The 23258-nt window shown below is 39.1% G+C and overlaps 1 protein-coding gene across 2 annotated transcripts in view; it reads right to left on the bottom strand.

The window, feature by feature from the left end:
* The window catches only part of gpr153 (G protein-coupled receptor 153), a 43209-nt gene that overhangs the window by 13350 nt on the left and 6601 nt on the right, over positions 1-23258 (bottom strand). For both annotated transcript variants that reach the window (XM_074681274.1, XM_074681275.1), the window contains exon 2: positions 9070-9698. In XM_074681274.1, the coding sequence (XP_074537375.1) occupies positions 9070-9554 (485 nt within the window). In that variant the 5' untranslated portion in view covers positions 9555-9698. The remainder of the gene's footprint in view (positions 1-9069; positions 9699-23258) is intronic.

Below are 23258 nucleotides of genomic sequence, written 5' to 3'. Positions count from 1 at the left end.
ATATGTATTACCTTTTTTTTAAGCAGTGCATGTCAGGTAGCCTGAAACTGTATTAAAGGTGAGGTCCTTAACCCTGAAACTAGTGGATCTGAAATGAAACTACTTCTGCATGGTCCTCAACACAAACACTGGAAATAATAAAATCATGTTTCAGAATGTCGATGTCAGCTTAAAGCTCATTTAAAACAGCCAGTGGCCTACCAAAGAGCTTTTACATTATAAATAGGCAGAAACAATGAAAACCATAATAAAACAATAAAAGTATACAACGTATAAAAGCATAAAACAAAAATATAGGTAAACCTAAAAAGTGACAATACTACGCCAAAAGCCAAAGTGAATGAATAAGTGCAACTTGAGAAGATTCTTAAAAGTTGAGAGGTAATTTGCAGTTGGCACAGCTAAAGGTAATGCATTCCACAGAGTGGGAGCCACAACTGCAAACACTCAATCTCCTCTAAATACTAAAAGGATCAGGAACATCTTAAACCACCTGATTAGCCGACCTAAGGGCTCTGGAGGGCTGATGCAGCTCAATAAAGTCTGATAGGTATTCAGCGGCCAGACCATTCAGAGATTGAAAAACAATCTGAAGGATCTTAAACTCAATCTTATACCTAACTGGAAGCCAGTGTAGCCAGTGGAGTGAAGAAAGCACTGGAGTCATATGCTTGTGTTTTTTTGTCCCAGTTAGGAGATTAGCTGCAGAATTTTGAAGGAGCTGCTGGCAGTTGAGCTCTGACTGGTCAACGCCGACATACAGGGAGATACAAAAGTCCAAGCGAGATGCAATAAAGCATGGGTAACTTTTTCAAGGTCTTTCTTTCTGAGATGTGGTTTAACTTTGGCTGGAAGCATTAGCTGGGAAAAAACAGCCTTGACCACAGACCTGACTTGTCTGTGGAATTTAAAAGCACCATCAATAATTACCAAGATTCCTGGCGTGGGACCCTATGTAAGGTGCTAGTGAACCAAGGGATCTGGCAAAAACCTAAACCCGGTCAGTGCAACTGAACCGGACGTCCTCTTTTTTTGATTTCATTCAGTTTTAAGAAGTTCAAACCCATCCATGTTTTAACCTCATCCATGCAGTTGAGCACAGACTGAATAAAGTCTTTGTTAGGGACTTTTAACAGCAGGTACACCTGCACGTCATCAGTAAAGCGGTGAAAAGCACCATGTTTCCTAAAAAGAGAGAACAGTAGGGGGCCCAGAGCTGTCCCCTGGGGGACCCTGCTCAAATCAACTTCATAACAACATTACAAGTAGGGTCTATCCAGTTGTGTTTCTTTGCAACTTGCAATGTATTGCATTACATGGCTGAGACATTAAGGGATGTGAAAATGTTATTTCATTTTTAATAGATGACGGCAGAGGAAAACATTTTTCCAAATTCCAGGAGAAAAGCACTTATAAACTACAGTTTACAAGGTAAGTAACATAATGCCACAAACTGGCACATACATAACCAGGACATGTACAGTTAAAAAGACTCACCCCACACAGTCATCACTTAGATTAACTGGAGATGAGTGGAGGAAAATCAATGCTTCGCTCATGGCAAAAGATTGCTTTTTACGTCCCTCGCTCTATTTGTCATCTAGGTCTATTTCAGTGTGAAGGGATTTCTATTTCCTCTCACCTCCAAGTAATTGTTACAGTTGAGCAATTTGCCAGGCCTATTTTATGTCCTCTGCTGGTGGGGCTCTTTTCAAGGTTTGCAATAGATCATATACATCTTAAAAATACAGCAGGTGATAACAGAAAAGGCTGTGCTTTTTTGCCAAGATTTTTGCATCTAAATCCTGTTGAAAAGCTGAATGGATGTTCAAAAAGTCATTTTAGGAAGCCAGTTCTTTCTTAGATCATGAAGTACATAGATGCAAACCAATGTAGATGCAAATGGTCATAAATACTTTGGGTTTTCTTTCCAGCAGAGAGCTTTTGTTACGACTAAATTGATCAATAAGCTCAGAGGGAGGGAAGGAGGCCCCCCTCAGACCGATGAAACTTCTGAATATGCTACTTTTCTGATTATGGTGGCGTGTTGCATTTCAGAGTATAAACTAAATCAACCAGTCAGAAACCAAGAGCCACAAAAATTACTGTGGTACTACAGAGAGCCACATCATGCACGGGGTCTTACAAACACACTTCCTTTCACACAAAAACGAAATGACATAAAATGAAAATCAATACATTTCCAATTTTCAAAGTGAGGTTTATTGTGTTTGTTAGTGTGTTTAAATTTGTACTAGAGAAGAGAAACTGAAACTTAAGTTTCAATGTGTACACCCAAATATTGATCAACACTGATCCCAACGTTGGCATCAGTATATCAATATTTTAGACTGATTGACATACCACTACTCTTAACTATAAATATATATTTTTATGAATGGATCGAAGAGCCGCACGCTGAAAGGCAAAGAGCCACGTGTGGCTCCCAAGCCGCAGGTTGGCCACCCCTGAACTAAATGTCTGTAGTCTCTGGACACATTTTGTCATTGTTCCCTTGAGGTTTGTCACTGGTTGTTCATGACTCACTCATCTCTTTGACCTGTATGTTGAATCTGATTGGCAATCTTTGACGTACACATACTAGAGGCTTAGTTCCATCGTACTTATCGTTCAACCTTTAAGAACTAAAAGACGTTATGCCTTGCATTCTTAAGACACTTGTGTGTTCCTTGTGTTTGCACCAAGCTGTGGGAAGAAGTGTTAAGTTTTGCTGTCTGCTCTGCATGGAATAGACTCCAAAGTGACCTGAAACTTTCAGACGCCATTTCACTTGAAGCCTTTGGCTCTATCTTAAACGACAGATCAAGCAAGACCATTGAAGAGTGCCTGTGTCTATGAAACTGTTGTTTCACTGACATCAGTTATCACAACCAATGCTTCTAACCTCTATAATCTGTTCAAGATCAAGTTTTATTTATTACAACCAAAAACATGACCAACTCCCAAGGAAAACCAATCACGTCAGGTCAAATCAATCCACAGAAAATAGTTCTGGCACACTTGTTTCTGCTTGTTGGCACCACAGACTGTAAGGTGAGGTATGACCGCTAGTTTTCCATTTCCTTCATACTCATTTATCTAATTTTTAAGTTATTTTGGGGGCTTTTCATGCCTTTAATGTGATAGGAGAGGATAGTGGATAAAGTAGAAAAGGGGGAAAGTGGGGAGTGACATACAGGAAATAGGCCACAGGCTGGATTCGAACCTGGGCCACCCGCTCCAGGGCGAACTTCATGGGGCAACCTAGAACTCTAGGCCATCTGCGCCCCATTTCCTTTATACTTTTTAAACAATGTGGCCAAAATCCTTGTGCTGGCAGTGGAACAGGGGAGTACAACTTAAGGCAACCTGTCACGACAAAGAAACTTAAACCATGAGTGGTGGTTAGGCCTGCGCAATATATCATTCCAGTATTGCGATATGTGCATGCCCGATATTCATACTGCAAGGTTATGTGATATGAAGAAAAAAAAGGATCTGTCTACAGCCAAAAAATAAATTTGAGTTTTTCAGTTGAGTTTATGTAGCCTTATGCCCAATCACTTTACTAATAGATCTAAATGAGCATCTCTGAGCACTCTGTCATTTGCTGTTATCAGATTGGGCAGAGTGTAAGCGGAGCAAAGCAGGGTTTTGACAATCTGTCAGTTTGCTTATAGTTAATATCACATATGGTGCTTTATTTAACACTTTCAGGGTTAAATGCAGCGGCTCCTGGATCTGTGCGAGTCTGTTGATATTGAAAGCGTACTGCTGTTAATTTACCGTAACAATCTTTTAATCTTTGTTCTATGCCAATGTGTTTGTACCTTAAGTGAATAACCAAGTAAAGGTGGGGTAATGTATGGTTATTAGCGACAGGCGATTACCGGTATAATGTATCAGGCGAAACCAGCCTTTTTCAAGGTATCAGTACTTATGAAGGCTGCAGATATCAGCAGCCGATACTCAAGGCAAGAAAATATTACATTGAGTAAGTCTTCCTCTCCAGTAGCTGGCGCTACATTGCTGCAGTTTGACATCACAGCAAATGGATGAACCAGGGAGAATTAACAGCTAAAACGTTTAATTTTACACCTCAGTTTATTTAAAAAAAAAAATCCTTAAACTCTGACAGATAACTGTTTTATTTAGCATTTTTGTTAATTTATTACAAGCAAATCATAAAATCAGAGAGTTTTTTGTGTTTTATTTTGGATTTAATGGCAGAGTGCCTTTACTGTCTTTGTTCAAAATGATGTCATTCAAATTTTATGTATCAAAATTACTGGTGGAATGGGTACTCAGTATCAGAGAGTACTCAAGAGGGAGCACTCGCGCTGGTATTGGTCTGAAAAAAAGTGGTATGGAACATCCAAAATGGTTATACATTGACCATGCTTGTCCTTTTAGTGTGCTGCTGACCTTTTGGCCAGATCACCTCTTTAAACCTGATCTTGAGCTCAATTGTTTTTTTTTAATCTGGATAATAAAGCGTTAAGTGAAAATAAATGAAAAACTAAATAGTCCTTGAAACTTTTAATTTCATCATCACTTCAGCATGACATGCACAAATTGGCCTTCTTTAAAAGCTGGCACGATACTAAAGTTCATTTGAAGAAGATGCTTGATTTAACAACGTTTTTTATAACCTGCTTAATTTCATCTTCAATTATAGACATAGTTGAGGGGAAATTCATTCTGTCTCTTTATATAAGCCAGAGCATATGTGACTTATCCCTTCCTCCCTCATTGAAATTCCTCAGGAAGCATCAGCTAGATAGATTGTTTCACCCTCACCCTCCAAATGAGTCTGAATCAGTCAGAAACATTTAAATCAATACTGCATCAGCTTCTATGCACTAGCACCATATGAGCAGCACACAGGGGGCAGCACTGTCCTCCTTCTTTGGCAAAGACAAGTAGGTCTTGTTGTCACTGTGAATAATAATGCTAGCCTCTCCTGAATGTGCCTGGGGTGAATGTGATGGAGAGATTACGTCACAAAGCCGCTGGAATCTATTACCAGAGAGAGAGCTTTGCCAGGGAAGAGCTCCTCAAAGACAGTGAGCGCAGTGTGATGAGAACAGCTGCCGAAGTACAAGGTTGAAATTCATAATTCAGGCCTTCAGTATGTGTTAACATCAGAGATAAGGCAGCTATGCTACCTCAGCAGGGCAAAAGTAGAGCAATTTAAATGAAAGATGAACAGCAATTACACTGTGCATTGCTTGAGCTATTACTTTACCATATCGTTGTTAAAAGTGACTTGAAAACAAACTTAGGAGCTGCTGAGAGAAAGGTCCATGTTTCCAGACAGGAGATGAAAGAGGACATAATCAGATGAGAGCGAGACCAGACGAGGTAGATAAAAGTATTTGTGCAAAGCCTGGTATCTCTCTCTAGGCATTGTCCAATAATGACAGCTGCACAAGCAGTTAAGATAGCAAGATTGAGCAGAGATTAAAAGGGAAGTTTGCATATCTTATTTGAGCGTCTGCTTATCTGCACAATTGGCTGCTCTGACTGCAGGTTGAGCATCTGCAGGCCTAACGCCACAGGAAGTGCAATCACGCTTTGTTTGTCAGAGGAGGAGAAAGATGGCGAGAGCAAGGCAGCTGAATGCTCTCCTATAAACAGTGACCAAAGCACCAGCCACTGGATTATGAAACACACACACACACACACACACACACACACACACACACACACACACACACACACACACACACACACACACACACACACACACACACATACATACAGAGAAGGTTGAATTTAGTGTGCAAAACTGTATTTATTTTTTGTAGTTGTTCTGTATTTGTATAATTTTTAGACCACTTTTGAAAACATGTGCGACAAGTAACATATATAGCGGTAGCTTGACTTATCAGTGTCCCAGCTAACAAGTTTTTCAAGATACCAACCATCTCTCCACAGATTTTTTTTGCTTTAAGCTGAGCTAAAATTTGGGTAATGAGCAAGGGGCAGCATTCGGTTAGTAGGGATGGGTACCTTTCACATATGAAACGATACGGTACTGATGCCCGATACCTGGCAATCGGTCCCGGTACTCAAGGGTACCAATTTTCGGTACTTTTTTGTGTTTATGTAGTAAAAAATATTAATTTGTTTATTAATAAAATATTTCATTTTTGAATTTAATATAATTATTCTACAATATAGAACCTATCAATGCTGTGTTCATGTCCAGCATGGAAAAGCACCTACTCTTCCACTCCCTCACTGTCACAAAGATGCATTTAGGTACCTAAATGTGGTACCTTTTGGTTTTACGTGAATCGGTACCCGGTACTTTTGACAGAATTTGGTCGGTACCTATAAAAGAACCTATTTCGGTACCCATCCCTACCAGTTAGTAAAAATGAAGCCATTGTGGAAGTGCTAAAAGTTGCTCTTCATACGCTTGAGGCTGGGCGCAGAAAGACTGGAAGCTACGTACACACCCAGCCATAAAAACAGACTTTTACGGCATTAAAAAAGCATATTTACAGCCTGGTTCAAAAATTTCTTGGATCTAAAGCGCTGATTTCACTATCAGCACACACTGTTCGGTGAGTGAATCTTTTTCTAACTTGGAAGAAGTTACTAGGATCATTTGATTGTCCAATCAGAGACACAGCTCAGATCACGTGACTGGAAGGCACCCTGAAGCTGTTCGAAAGGGAACTTACAGCCAGCGTCATATCAAATTTGGCTGCGTCCGTGGATTGGCTTCAGTCTATGGTTATTAACCAGCTTCAGATACCTCACTGCTAGTTGGTGCAGCAAACACCACAGCAAACACAACTGCAAATTTCTCACCCACTATCAGATCCCTAGCATTGCCATTTCCTCCCTTGAAACTAAATTTTGTCTGAAACTAAGCAGCAATCTTACACTGAACATCTGAAAATGTGTGAAGAGCAGATGTCTTGGGAGTCTAACAAGTCCAAACTGGTGTTACTGCAGCAAGTGCTGCCTGTTAGTGTGAGATGGATCTTATCTGTATTATTCAGCGTTACTTGGTAATACAGAGTGATGTGAGGAACCAAATGCAGCTGGAAGCAGGAGCAAGCAGATGCCGTGTCTAGAGGGTTACACATGCTGTTATCACAAACAACAACAAGAAGCTGATGTGTTGGCAGGACAGAGATTTCTGAGCATCCGTCTTAGAAACAGTTGCAAAGAGTAAACGTGACAGCAGTTTGAAATTGTGCTGCATGATTTGGCAAAATTGTGCAATTGCAATGATTTTGGTACGTTACTAAAACAGTAAATGCCATTTACTGGAGTGTGGGTTCCCAAATTTCATGTCCTCGCAGGTACATCAGGTTACTTTCTTATTAACAGAGGGATTTATGCTGAACGGAGCGTTCAGTTCATGGACTAGAGAGTTACAGTGAAAGATGGGACTCAATTCTTAGCAGGTAAAAATCAAACAACTTCTTAAGCATTGATGACCATTTTGAAGAGCATCATGTTGTATGCGCCTCTCTGTCACAATATTTTTTATCTATAGGCAGGGCTTGACATTAACTTTTTTGCTCACCAGCCACTGTGGCTAGTGGTATTCCTGAGTTACTAGCCACTCAGTATTTTCACTGGCCACAATTTGTTGTTGGATAATTATGTTCAATATGATTAAAGCGGATGATAACATGCTAAAGTTAACTTAAAAAAGATTTACAACCTCTTTAAATGTAAATGACCCCTATGCACACTCAAAACAAGACTACATCAATGTTAAAATCCACAGGTCCTTAATCAGGTATTCAGCTCTGATAAAGTTGTGTGTAACATTGTGCTCCTTTCATATGAAAATATGCAGTCTATTAAGACATAGTAATTAAAATAGTAGTTTGTTATTGCTTATAATGAAATAGTAAAGGGGATTAATTGAACTGATCAAAACTCAGCAAGAGACACTGTCTGCTTAAATATTTATGAACAATTGTAATCAGAAAATTATTTCTTTTTTCATGAGAATGACAATGAAGGAGAGGTAAATTAAATTTCCTCAGAGCTTTCATCATCAGACTCATCCTTTTGTGTGTCTCTCTGCTCCATGTTTGAGATAAAATTCAACCTGCCAAAGTGGCCAGTGGGAGCAGTGGTGTTACCAGCCACTGCCGAAATCCACCCCCATCCATTTGGCCGGTGTTAATGTCAAGCCCTGTCTATAAGTGAATACAAAACTGCCTCGGCTTGGTTAATCTTTGAAGAAATTATCTAAAGCAAACTCCCTAAAATGGCCAGATCAAAAACAGAGCAGTAAAAGAAAAGGGTTTAAAGTAATACTGGTAAGACTTCTAGTTCAAATTAAACTCTTTTTACGGGTGATAATAAATTATAAACTACACATGTCCGTCAGGGTGCCTTTGTCAAAGAGAAAGAAGAACATTTTTATAGCATTTTATTTTTTTGTTGTTTCGCTAGTTCTCAATCACCGTCATAGCCGGTTAGAGCATCTGACAGGCGTCGGAGAGGTTGTAATGTTTCACAGACACATGTTTAGTCATTTAAATCACATTGAAGCCTTTTATGTGATTACATAATTGCACATTCTCAAATTGGGCCCCACTAGTTTTAAAAATGGAATAAAATCCTGAAGAATTTATTTCAGAAGGCAGAAAAGGTGTCAAAAACTAGCTAACATGTCAAGCTTTTGTCTCATAAGTAGGCTCTGATAGAAAGAAAATGACTTTTGCAACATTTTTCCAAACTCACTCTTTACTAAAAATAAGCTCTTTCCTGCCAAAGGTATTTTTATTTTTAGTACACTGACATAAATAATACCTAGCTCGTTAAAAAATTCAGACAGATGTTCCTTCAACAACAAAATATACGTATAAAGAAGGTATAGCAGAATATGCTGAAGTTTGTTTCCTCTTCAACAATTGAACCTCTTTGTTGCACAGCATGGAGATTATCCCAGCACTTCCTGATTGAGACCGAGTTGTTTTTTTATCATCCAGAGGAAAAACTCAGATTCTGAATCCTTTGGGCTGTTACCACTGGATTTTCTTAATAAGCTGAAACAAAAACCTTTTGTATTTGTTGTCTTACCTGTAGTTGACAGGCCAGCGCACCATCCACATGCGGTGATAGGAGAGTGAGGTGACAGAGAAGCAGGTGACCAGCGTGAGCGTATAGAAGGTGGAGACAAACACCTTGCAGAGCCCCTCATTCCACTCGTAGTTTGAATGCTGGCGCCGCAGTGTAATGACGCAGTACATGGTGATGGGGATGGCCATGTTGAGGATGTGTGTGCCTGCCAGTGTGCATATGAGGAACTCCAGAGGCTTCCACTTTTTTTGCTTGGCACTGACGCTAAGGATGCTCCACGTGTTAGCCAGGATGGACACGCCTGAGCAGACCAGCCAAGCCAGCGTGTTGGCATTGATGACATCATCCTTCATGGTGGTTACCTCATCCACCATGTTGTAGCACTGCAGGGCGGAGCCTCGGGGGCCGCAGGGAGCTGTTGGCGAGAGCTGGTACAAACGAGGAGGAGGAGGAGGTGATGATGGGCAGGAGGGGATGCAGGGCATCTAACAGGGCAGGCATCCTATCTGGGTGGGCGTACACTCTCCATGAGATGGGCAAGGAAGGGGAGGGACATGGTAGCCGTGCGACACAGGCAGATGCTGGAAGGGAGGATGAAGAGCCGGGCCGGTTCCCTCACAAGCCGGAGGCTGGAGAGACAGAGAGGGAGGCACAGTGAGCAAACATGGGGGGAGGATGTAAAGAAAATTATGAGTCCCTTCAAATCAAAATATTCATTCATCCTGAATTAGCTCTCATTCCAGTCGACTAATATGGTTATACTCATCATAACTGATTACTGTGAACATTTCTAGTGAAAGCCTTGAATTCATGCAGTAAAGACAGAAAGGTAATCAGTCAGCATGGCTCGCTCTGAAATGCTGTGAGGAAAATGACAGAGAACTGCATAAAGCTACTGTCATTTATAACTCCTATTTGACAAAGACCAGTGAATCAGAGCTGTGATTCGTATCTGCTCTAATGGTCACATTTGTGCTGGAAGAAATGTATACTGAGAGGGGGAAACCTCTTTGCATGTGAATCCACTGAAAATTAAATTAGGTACACAAAGCTGCGTCAGAGGATGGACGGACTAAGCCTTTGAACAAAGTCTATACCACACAATCTTTTTAGACGCTGAAGTTTTTCTATACTGGTCAACAATGAAAATAACTTTTGGCTGCAATCCTGTTATTGCTGAACTTCTTTAACTACTGTTCTGCTGTCTGAGAGGAATGTTAATTCAATCTACAACCATTTCTTTGAGCTCCAATGTAAACCCTCCTGAACACCAACAAACACCTTCATCTTGCAACAATTTCAGTCAGTTCATGTGATCATCCTGAGTATATCCCATCAGAAGCATATGACTACTCAACTGTGGAATGAAAAATGCTTGACACTGCTGAAGCGTCCCGTCACATCTATTTCCTGTCTTTTAGCTTGTTCAAACCCTGATGTGCTGTGGGCAAGACCCCTGAAAAGGGAACACTGCAAATGACAAGACCCATGACATTATCCTTCTGCTCTCTTCCAACACGCTTGCTCTTTCCTCCGATGACTCCCTAAATATAGTGAGTTGATCAGAATCAGAACTGCTAATGCAGAAATTTAAAAGGCAGAATTTTTATATGTTCATCAGGACTTGCGTGACCATAACCACCATGAGGAAATGTTCCTAAAGACACATTGTGAACTAGAAAAGCACTCAGAGAGCGCAGACCTCCGCCAAACATATTGTGACTGTCACATAACACTTTAGTCCTACTTTAATGTTATACTCCCTTTCAGCTGACTGTCTGCTACAATTTAGCTTTAGTTGCAGGTTTCTATGATATTTTGGCAGTGTTGAAAATTATGATGATCCAGTACATATTTCATATTCTGGATCTTAGTTTCCAGAATATTTCCAGGATATGGTAACATACTTTTACATCCGTAAGACATTATGGTGACCTTGTCTTGTATTGTTTTACAAAGCAATCTGACCATTTATGGTGGAGTCATATACACATATGGTGAAAAGGGCCCTATCTCACAATGATAAAGAATCCTTTAAGACAATCCTGGATCCAGATGGTGATTCTGATTACCACCTTCCTTATCTCATTTTGAACATTTCCTGAACATTTCATCAAGATCCATTTGTTACTATCTGTACAAGGTACTACCCTCAGGGAGGAGATATGAACATATCGAGACCAAGACTGACAGAAGGAAAAATAGTTTTTTTCCTCATGACACGAGACTGCTCAACAAATTAACTCTTTGACGACATGACTGTATATTGCCTTGAGTCTTTAACTGTTTTAATTAGTTTTTTTTTAACATACCCGCTTTTATCCCTTATTTTATTATTCTGTATTGTGTTTTAAACCACGGGGCAAAGACCCCAACACAAGTTTTTCACAGTGTATGTACTTGTAAATTATCTTGTGACAATAAAGCATCTTGAATGTTGAATCTTGAGTTATGTTGTTCACAGACAGACAGACAAACTCTACCAAAAACATAACTTTGGCAGAGGTAATCAGGGCTGGGACGATATACTATTCTCGCATTTCGATCCTATCGTGATTTTTGGGATGCCGATTCAATTTAAATTGCAATTCTTCGATATTCACAATTCTAGGTTTGCTTTTTTAACACTAGACCATGTGAAAAAGTCCAGTTATGATAATAATGTCTACAAACTATATCAGGAGCCATGTTTTCCCATAAAATATACATCACATGAGTCGGACAGAAACATTTCACCCTCTGCTGGAGAAAAGTGGTAACTTTTTTGCAATCCAGTTTATAAACAAAGACTGAAATGAAGAATTTGAATTTGAAAAAGAAGAGATTTTTTGACAAAGAATCCCAATTTTGATATTGCCAAACAAAAAATCCTGATATAACGAATAAAGATTTTTTCTCCCACCCCTATTTTGAATCATTCTGCTGCATTTGTACCAAAACATCCATTTCTACAGACGTATCCATTTGACCAAGGGTGAAATAAACAAGGACACTGCAGAAAGTAACAATAAAAAAAACTAAAGCCTCCTTTTTGTCAGAGAACAACAGAGCAGTTTTTCACTATCCACAACACCTCCTGGAGTATTACCAGGATGACACCGAAGGGCCAGCAGTTTGTCTTTCTTTGAATGCAGACAACAATATAAAATGAAGGCAAACATGAACTCAGCTTTCACTTCCTCCCTAAACATCAAAGATAGCCAACAAGTTGTTCCACGGTGATTTTAATACAACAAGAAACAAAGATGAGAAAAGATACTATTCCAGTAACATTCAACAAAAAGGAAAATCCAAGAGTCATTGCGTTCAAGTGTTATCAAATGCTGAAGAATCTAAGAAAAAAAAAAAACAAAGACAAAAGCAAGCCAGAATAAAAAAGGAATGTTTCATAGCTTTGATCCAGGACTTCCCAGCTGGGTGGGACAGACTGAGCTGCAGTGTTTGTTGACTTGAGACTGAAACCTCAGTTGAATCAGACTCTAAACACTGTAAAAGCAGCACAAATAACACCACAGGTTGAAAGTCCTTCTGCACTGCTGCCATGGAAAGAGATGATGTAACTGCTTTGTTTATAAGAGCAATAAAGGGCGGTGCAGGAATGACGTCTAACTGGCAATTTGGAAATGTATGTGGTTTGAATTGTTTGACCTCCCATAAATATATATTTAAATCAACACTGATGTTATCAGAGTTTACTGAGGAGAGATCGCAGCTGAGCCTGTTTTCATTTGTATCACGAATGACAAATAATTTGCCTTCAAGAGGTATTTGTGTGATTTCAGTTTAACACATTTCAGATCTGAACTCAGAGCTTATTCACAGCCTCTGGTATTGTTTGATCAAACATAATGTCAGCTCATTATTTCACACTGGAAAACTGCTGACAAAATTAACTGAGCATTTCTGTCCAGATCACTCCAACCATCTAACTCACATGGTTGATGTGCTTTACTGGGTCACTAAGACCTTTCTCATATAGTCTCCCAGGAGTGAATTTGTGCAGTAAATCCACTCAGCACTGCCTGTTTTTCTTCAAATATTCACAAATGACCTCAAAGACTCTGCAGGGATGAAAGTGATGTGACTTTTTAAAAATGAATCCTCTGCATTCAACACATTAAATGTACACAGAAACTAAGGATAAGTGTAGTTGAATGCATTACTGAATAAAATGGGGTTTCTCACAGCAATGAAAAAACAGAATTATAACTGCACAGTTTAAGATAAACAAAAGCTAATTATTTTGTTTTCTCTGCCTTTTAGATAACTGTCATCCACTTGAAGTCAAAGGCAGAGAATGCAAGGAGAAAGCACCACAAACAGAGTTTAAATAAATGTAAGTAAGTTTTTATCAAGTACAGAAGTTAGGAAAAAAAAGTGCATCTTTTAATTGCTTTTTTAAAAACCAGAATGAATAAAACAATCATTGTTCAAAAACTTTTAAACAGCTTTTGTACTTGCACAAAAGGAGACAAAAAATCTGTTTTATAAGAAATTTTCTCAAAAAACAAGCATCTAAAAGTATGATTGACACACCTACTAAATAATTAGAATACCAAGGGCAGTGATGTGCTTTTACCACTTATACTCATGGCATTTTCAATAAAATTAGAGATTACAATACAATCATAAGTGAATTAGTTCACAAAGTTTTTTGTACCTGCATATCTGTATTGGTCACTACAACTTTGCACATACACATCATCTTGGCCTATCATCTTTTCACATGCTTTGTGAATTATTTAGCCACAGCTTAGCCTGCACCCTAAGCCCATCATCCTGTCTTCATCATCTCAGCCCAAACAGAGTTTAGAAACTGCTGCCTTCACCACTTCTGATTCCTCAGCCTGGAGCACAGTACAGCTGGAACTGGGACTGTGGGGCAGGTTTTCATTTGGGGGGTTTCAGAATCACTGTATGCTTGGTAACATGGGAATCTATAACCTGAAACACCATTCAGTTTTTTCTCTTCTGAATGATCTGCCCCTCTTTGGGCATATCTATTGATCAGACTGAGAGGATGCTCTAAAGCCTGAGATTAATGTGTGTTCATATTCAAATTGGCCTTTAAGCACCACACTTTCATAAATCCTGACTTGTGGTCTTTGCTGTGAGTGATATTGATTCCCATCTGATGGACTATGTAATTGGAAACTAGCTGAACTGTAGCATTACACTAAAAACGCCACAAATACTCTTTTTTTTCTACTGACAACATAAGGTTTTGTCCCTGCCAGGTTTGATTTATGCTACTTTACACAGCTTGAACACTTAACATTCAATCAATGAAACTGAATTATACTTTGGATTGGACAAAACCAAAGGGGATTTTCATTTTTTCTTCATCACTGGGCTGTTAAGTTACAAATAAAAGAAGCATGAACATATTCAGTTGCACATTTCCCTGTCTCATTAACAGCATCTCTTGCCATGTGGTTCTTGATTTTTCATAACTTTTTATCATTGCTGTTCATTTTAATACCCTGAAGGATGTAGGTCACCAATTATTATTTCATTTTGTGTGGAAGAATTCTTAAAGATACATCAAACGCTTGAAAGAACTAATTAGAGGTTAAAATGTTTAAAATGGTAATTTTTTACAGCGAGGATCACCATCAGATGTTTGTGCTTCAGTTACATGCACTTTTGATTCATATTTTCCTGGTCATAAATACACAGACCCCCAAGGGCCCTTTGGCAAGGTTTAAATTTTTCTTAATAGTTTTTTTTTTATCACTATAGTTTAGACCTCTGTTTTCAATTTCATTTTGGCTTCAATTTGTTTTTGTTTTCAAATAGACTTTGAGATTAGAGGGATTTTTCCTTTTGACAAATCTCTCTCGTCTCGATCGTGGATCATTACTTTTTATGGCTCATTTGTTGGTCATGAAAACCAAACATTGTGGCTTCAGCGATATTTTCACTCTTTTCTGCGTTTGTCTGGAGATCCTACTCCTACATGTAACCATGGCCACATTGTTTACATGTGAACTCAGCTGTTAGCAGCCTGTAGCATGTCAATGCTAACTAGTGCAAGGCCTGATGTCTTCCCACAAGGTGAGGAGAAGGAGGTGAGGACAACGTGCTGGTTCTCAGGTGTGAGCGAAGAAGTGACGACATGGACCTGTCCTTCAATCCATCGTTATTGGGAACTTAAGATCTATCTCCAATAAGATGGACGAGCTAGCTGTGGTAACCCAGCAACAGAGGGAATACCAGAGAGCAGAGTAGCATCATGCTAGTCGCAGACATGGCTAAAGGAGCTAACATCAGACACCAACACCACATTGGAAGAGCTTCACCTGCAGTGAGCAGACAGGATCCAGGAGACAGAGATGGAGTATGACTGAAGAAGCTCAGTCCTGGACCCTGTGGAGGTGGAGGCTGGCTGAACTGGACAATGATGGACAAGCTGTCATCATCAATTCTCTTATGGACCTTTTTGCACTTTCTATACACTTTCTTACTTTTGTTTTCTTGATTACTGCTGTGACTTCAATTTTGTTGTGCTTGTTACAATAACAATAAAGTTCTATTCTATATTATATGTTCCATATACTTTGTCACCTCCCTCTCATTTCGTTATTTCGTTAGTTTTTGTTAACTGTAACTTGACCTTTCAGTTGGAAGAGCAGAAGAAAGCCTAATAGGGGAGTGATACAGCACAGGCTAGAGGCTAAAGGTGATTACACAAGCTAAGCTGTTTTTGATAATGTTCATTTTAACTCACATGCAGCAGTTATACTGTATTAAGCAACATACTGTAGCGTTGGCAAATGTAAAACTTTGACTTTACTTATTTAGTGCTTTCCTTGACTCACAGAGCTGAGATGGATGAAGAAAAGACATTTTAAGCACAGTGAAGGGAGGAGTCCCTCTATTCATTTAGTTAATTACATTAGCTGCATAAAACCTCGTACAGCTAATGAGACAGTACAAAGAAGACCACTTAACCAACACTGCTCTTAATCACGATAAGTCATGTTTCAACTTAGGCACATTATACAAAAACAAGTCCGCTTTCTGTCTATCCAGCTGTGTTTCCAATTTAACAGCACAAGCTGAGAGAAGCAGAAATACACTCAGAGCTCCACTGCTGGGGTGATTCACAAGGCTCCGGAGGGACACTGGCAGCTTTCAATTAATACAAGAAATTGCAATAAGGTCTAACTGGGTCATTACAGGATGTTTGCAGGCAACTCGAGTTTTTCAACCTGTGGGAACAGTCAGAGAGAGTTGAGCAGGGTTTAATAAAAGGAACAAGAGCTGGATTATATCCTCAACTTTGATTCTATTTTGCCTCGATTTGGCCTTTTCAGTCTTTCTGTAGTCACTCTCCCCGACCGTTAGAGCTGATTCATTTACCTTCTGTATCTGATGTAAGACTCTACAGTGCATTTATGGAAAACTTGTTTGTAAGACACTTAAGAGAGCAACAGTTTCATTTCTGAGTTTTATCTGGTTTTTAAGTTCTAAAAACATCTGTATATTTAAAAAGTATTAATTAATCACAATGACAATGAAAATATCCTGGGTTATCATTGCATCAGGGTTTCAAATCAGAACTATGTTACATTTTCTTTAATGCAGACCTCCAACCCTTTGAAGTAAGCAGCTCATTGTAACTTTGGCACAGCAGCTGCAGCAGTGTTATAGATGAAAGAGCAGCTGGAGTACATTGGAAGGAAACAGCGAGGAGATTATATTTGGGCCTTAAAAATACAAATAAGCACAGCCAGTTAAATATCTCTTTTTAAAAGTCTGATACGCACAGCTCACACAGTTGCAGGTAAACAATGCTAAGTTGGTTTGCTAAGTGTGAGCAGAGCGAGCTCCACCAGCCTTAGGTTTTACTTAAAGGTATTTCTTGACATACATTATTTCCATTTTCTTGAATAGATGCCATCTGTCATCTGTGCTTGTTAACGGGGTAGTAGATCATTTTGGCAGAAGCCATTAACTGGAGGTATAACCCTGGCAGGTGGTACAATACTTTGTTTAACTAACTTGGAACTCTGGTGCTGTTTTGCTGATGTGACAAAGAGTTTAATTTTGCTGTATGAATGTGTGTGTGAGTGTGTGTGTGTGGGGGATTAGTTTTTACTGACTGGCACTTTACATCAGCCTCTAAAATGAGGATGATGTAAATTGCCAGATACATCCAAAAGCCACGTTTCCACCAAGAGGTCCGGATCGGTTCAGTACGGTTTGGCACGATTCAGTACAATTAAGCCTGATCCCGTTTGCGTTTCCACAGCAAAACTTTGCCCTCTCGTGGTAGGCAGCTTGTAAGCCGGTTGCCGAAAGCCGCAGCTGTTAAACAATAGTGTGACGCTGTAGCAGCACGACACAGTTTACCCCGCTAATAAATTGATTGATTGGCATGTAGCTCTTTGATACAAAGTGCAATCGAGCTTTGTTTCAGAGAAGTCTGTGTGCCGCCAGGAGAAATGCAGCCGCTGTTGGGGTAAGTGACGATTCTTTTGAGCAATCAACGGTCTGCCGTGTGTTGCTCCACCTTCCAAGAGTGGATCGGTTCAATCTGGCGCCCATACTATAGGGTCCCAAAAAAGTGGGATGGCTCAATTCAGTTATTTGAGGATCTGTCCCGGGATAAGTCAGTGAAAACGCCACAATGGTCTGCTTGGTGGAAACGCGGCTAAAGATGCATTTAGGTACCTAAACATGGTACCTTTTTGATTTTACGTGAATCGGTACCTGATACTCTTGAAAGAATTCGGTCAGTACTTATAAAAGTAACTAATTCAGTACCCATCCCTACCTGGCAGGTAATCTCCAGTATTTTTTTTTATTAAAACAATTTGATTCTTTGAAGACATTAGGCACAATTTTCTGGGCAATTTTTTTCTGAGCACTAAGATGAGCTGAGGTGACAGTGTTAAGAAAGTATTATCTGGAAGAATCCAGGAAAGGTGAATGCAGATACAGAAGTGGTTTTACAGTTGGTATCACAGTGTCTCTGTGCTATCGATGTGTAAGCACTGTCAGTGGTTGAAGCATTTGCCTTGTTTTAACACTTCACTTAAAGGTCTTCTTAACATATTTTAACTGCCAGCCTTATCACCCACAGCCCCCAGGGTCTCTGTCTCTGAGCCAAATCTGTCCTCTGTCCTGCACACAGGAGGAATCTGCACTCATGGTTAGCACACTGCCAAGACTTCCTCTCAAACTTGATTACTGAATTTCAAACAAATGGGCAGCTTCTCTCTTTTGCTGTTGATGAAGGGAGGATTATGAGAGAGATCAGTGTCTATGTTTAAGCATTAAAACGTATTAATGCTCGTATCTTTTATGAACTATCTAAATCCTCCAGTGATGAAGACTTTCAGGGCAAAGTTAAAGAACGCCTGAATAATGATAACAATAGGTGACAACGCCTTGAACAATTCATGTTCACTCAGTGCTTTATGATAAAAGTTATGGTTGTTCAAAATTAAGAGGCAAAGTTTTAATCTACAAAGTATTTTTTCCATGATATAGTAGAAATTGCAGCTGTGTTTTTACCAACTAAAACCATAAACAGTCAGTATTCAAACACTGCAAGCTTTTTTTCCCAGTATGTTTTCTTTATCTACTTCCTGAATTTCTTCAAATATCAAATGCGCTTTGTAGCACAGCACACACAACAGACCTCTTCAATTCTTCCTCCTTACTTTTCCTCTTCCTCTTTACTCATTCATAGGTTTAGAGTTCAGAACTTGAAAATAACCCTGATGATGATACCATGGGCATTTGCGTCATCTTGATGCGTTGTTTTCATAAGCACATTTTTCTTTTCTGGTAGAGTTTCAAATACTGTCTACCATAGCTTTCCAGTTCAGCCTCAGGACTCATTTTGAATCTGTATTTTAAAGCTGACTCCTCACTTCTTTACACTTATTGACCATCTTGGTTTTTCCCAGTCTTGACTTTTATTTCACTGTGGAGCAGATCAAACATTTGCTGAGGCTCATCTCTTCTATGGATTATAAGGCTGGCCAGCATGTAGACAGCATCGTTACATTTAAAAATGTGACCAACATATATGAGACAGAGCAGGTTTCTTTGTAATTGAAGACTTACTTGGAGTGACAGGCGACAGAATACGTCACAAGCCAATTTCATTATCATCACTAATTTAACCTCTTCGAATTTGTCACAAACACTCGCCTGTACGTGACGCTGAACCTCGTCTCCAAACTATGGTTTGGTATGAGCTGGAAGAGAGAAAGGAGGTAGACCTTTGTTATAAGCCTTCTGCTGACAGGTATGATGCATGGGGTCTTGTTTCCCAAGCAGCAACTCGTCCCTGAAGCTGTCAGAGAGGAAAATACTGTGCCCCCTGAGGCTGCACGGCTTTCCCCTGGGCAGTGTTTAATATTACATCTCTGATGCTTACACATGGCAGGTATTTCACTCTGAAAGTCAAGTCAGCAGGTATGATTTTTTCCCCCTCTTTATGGCACAGTAGCAGCAGCCTGAGTTACATTAACACACTAAAAACACTCATGCTAGGCTGTACGGGCACAGTCCTCTGCAGCTTGAGGGTTCAAAGCTTTAAACCGGAAATGTCAGGAGCAGTCCTTCATTTCCCCATCTCACTTTAAAGCAATTATTAAACATGTGAAATATTGAAAATGCTCTGCAGTGCTCTTTCAGCCACAGTTTAAGTTTTGTTCTAATTTATAACAATTTCTTCTTTTTAAAAACCTTGTTGTATATTCAGATCGTAACAATTTACTTATTTTGAAAAAAATCCCAGCAAAGCCCACACAGCAGATGAAAGTGATTCCTGCAGGTGACAAAACTAAAACACAGGTTAATTCGTTTTGTGATACTTACATCTTGCATGTTGCTCTTGTACCAACATGTTGACTGGGTGATCTTACTTAATCTTAAAGATCAGATCATGTAGTCTAGTATGATGCGAGTGCATTCAGTGTTACTGTTGTATTTACATTCCCAGGTTGTTGTGACATTTTTTTTCTAACCAGAAAAAGCAGCTTCTCAACGTCTGACATTTATTCTTTCATGAATCTTGGTAGTGATATTAAAAACCAACAGCTAAGAGAGAAATATGAGAATCTGTCAGACAGCTTGAAAAAAAACATTCACTATAAAGGCTTATGTAATTATTTATAACCAGTGGCGTTGTTTTCTGTCAGTCAACAGTTCTTCAAATTGCAAGACACAAACTTGACGCGCAATAGAAAACATTTTCAGTTTCATTTGCTGAACATCTGCTTGGGATCCACTGAACAGTGGAAGAGAAGCCAGGGGCCATCTTTGGTTCCTCGGTTCTGCTCAGCGTGCTGTGCTTGGTAACCCAGTTGCCAAGGAGAACATGAGTTAAGTAAAGGCACAATTGCTCTAATCTTACAATAGCTTCTCTTTAATATGAGTTGTCTTCAATCTTTATTGACTTAACTAATCAAAACAGAAATATGACAGCCCAAAATAAGCATGATAAACTGTGCAGTGCTCATTGCTTTTGGATCTTGGGTTGGAATATTAGAAGATTAGAAAACAAGTGAAATGAGCATTGGAGAGCACTTCCCTCAAAGAGGCTGAATAAATAAGTTATCTAAAACATATGTTTATGTAATATGATGACCTGTCAGGACATACTGGAAACATCAGAAAATCACTAGACCCAGCAACTATTCTGAGGCAAACTGTGGGGATAACACTGACATACACTAGACTTACACTTGAGAGGGAGAAAAGCTACAAATTCATAAGCAAAAGTCATGCTTCCTACTTACATCTTCCAGAGTTTGATTAAAAAGGGAAATCTTTTTCAGTTCATTCCTTTTTTCTCACTTTTCTGTTCTGTATTAAACCCAGGGCGCTCTTCACCTAGAGGGCAGTTTCTCCTCTTCTCTGTTAAAAACACAGTTATTAACCATCAACTCAATTGAGATAAAATTATAACTAAATTCAAAAGTTAAAATATTGACACTGTTGTTAGTTTTGATCTCTCAAGAATTGTGTATTGAAGTATCTCTGAGGTATGTGTGCATGTTTAACCCTCTGGTGTACAGTATTCACTGCAGTGGATCACTATTTAAAAGTCTCCAACATGCAATGGTCTCAATGGTGGAACTACATATCAGGCTCTAGAGTGATCTCTTCTGCAACGCTGCTCAGAGGTTAATTCAGGGGCCAGTCGATGTTACTGCAAATAAACTTTCACTGACTTTGAAACAATAAAAAAAAATAAAACTACCAGACAGCCACATTTATAGCCCCTCAGGGGCCCATATTCTCAATCCTTCTTTTCCAAAAGAGCCCTATAAGTACAGTGACATCTGAGTAGTTATATAACTCTGTTATTTCTGAAAACTTCGTTTCAAATAAGCAATAAGTTATGATTAACCATTTCCCTACTGAGGTGTACATCTTGCAACAATGAGTTAAATAAGTAAAAACATGTTAAAATGGTATTACTTATTACCAAAAGAAAAAAAATCATTTTCAGAGTAAGTTTATGCTGTTACATATTAAATGCTCAGACGCATGTAGTCCACTGGACAAGACATAACATCTGTAACTTGATTTGAAAAAATGTATTTAAAAAATGAAAACAGTTTTTTATGCCCTAAGAAGAATAAAAACACTTAAGGGAAAAATCTTGACACAGGCTTTTGCAATTCATGCATGAGAGTTAAATTCCTACTCCAAATCAACAGAACTCAGTCAATTTTACTTTGAGGGTGATTTAAATTAGCTGTTGTTTTTTGACATTCATTGTCAATGATGAACTATTGAGTTTGCTATTGCCTTAAAGACATACTGCAAAAAGAACATTTTGGGCAGTATTTTTTAAAGTGAGGGTCTTTCACCTCAGGAGGTCCCAAGAGGGGCACCAGAGGGGGTTGTGGGGACACATGGGAAAGAGGAGGGGAGATGAAACAAAAATCTAATCAAAGACAACTATTTCACTTTTAAATTTATATCTAACGATAACTATCTGTTTTATTTACCAAATCTATTTTTTTTAACAAAAAGAGTCTTTTTACACATTACCTTTCTTGGTTTCAGTGACTTCTTTTAGGAAAACGTGTCATCATAAAAGAAAACAGGAGTTATAAATTAATAAACTAACTAGTTGATCAATGTAAGAGGAAGAAAATCATCACAGCAACTGAAATACAGCTAAGAATATTAAAATAAAAAGTACTTCTTATTTTAGATTTGTCTCAACAAGTTGAACAATTCATAAAAATGAGCATGTGAAATACTACACAAACCCTTGACACGATTTCATTTTAAACAGCATCAGAGAGTCTATATGTGGTGCATGTGGCACCGGTTCAGTGCAGGTGAAGAGCTCTCTTTCTCCCCGTGAGGGATTACAATGGCCCTCAGAGGAAACAACACCATCAATCTCACTCATCCCCAATGAGCACTCATTATTTCTCACTCATTATACTTATCAATGAGAGCACAGGAGCAGTTCCCTCTCATGTGGCAAATGATCAGCAGGACTGGCTTTAACTCAACACACTGCAGGAGGGAACCTTAAAACTAACTAAGGGGATTTTCTCTCCTCATGAGGCTGATATCTCTGTTTTGTGTGGAGACATCTATGTTATTAAACAGACATACACCAGGAGGAAGGGAAATCTGGAAGACAGCACAGATATGCCTCAGGTTTTGCTTTTATTATTTAGGGGTGGGTGAAAAAAAATCAATATATATTGAAGTTTCAGGGGTTTTTTGTTTAACGATTTTAAATCATGTTTTTTATTTTCCTAAGAATTTTTTTTTTCTTTCAAATTTAAATCATTATTTTAGTCTTTGTTTAAAAGCTGGGTTGGAAAAAAGTTGAGGAAATGTCAGATCTTTGTGCATTTTTTTTGGGGGGGGTGGGGGAATTATAGCCCCTGATATAGTCTATAGACATCATCATTCAACCTCCTGGTTTAACTCCTTCCTCTTAGACTGAATTCAGTTCATCTCAGTCAATAATTGCAAATCTCATGCCAACAGTGTTTCAGATGGTGTGCCCCAAGGATCAGTGTTTGGTCCCTTCCTGTTTATCCTCTTCAGACTTTCTCCTCTGCCATATCATACGCCGCCACAGGCTACTTTTCCACTGTTTTGCCAGTGATACCCACCTGTACATTTCCACCAAAACTGCCACTGTGTGTCATCTTTTCAACCCTCAGTAACTGCCTCATTGA

Source organism: Halichoeres trimaculatus, unplaced genomic scaffold (assembly GCF_033239565.1).
Source record: "Halichoeres trimaculatus isolate MK-OKI-2021-1 unplaced genomic scaffold, fHalTri1.1 fHalTri1_scaffold_11, whole genome shotgun sequence".
Lineage (NCBI taxonomy): Eukaryota > Metazoa > Chordata > Actinopteri > Labriformes > Labridae > Halichoeres > Halichoeres trimaculatus.
The sequence above is the reverse complement of the archived record's forward strand: the minus strand, read 5'-3'. Positions and strand labels throughout refer to the sequence as shown.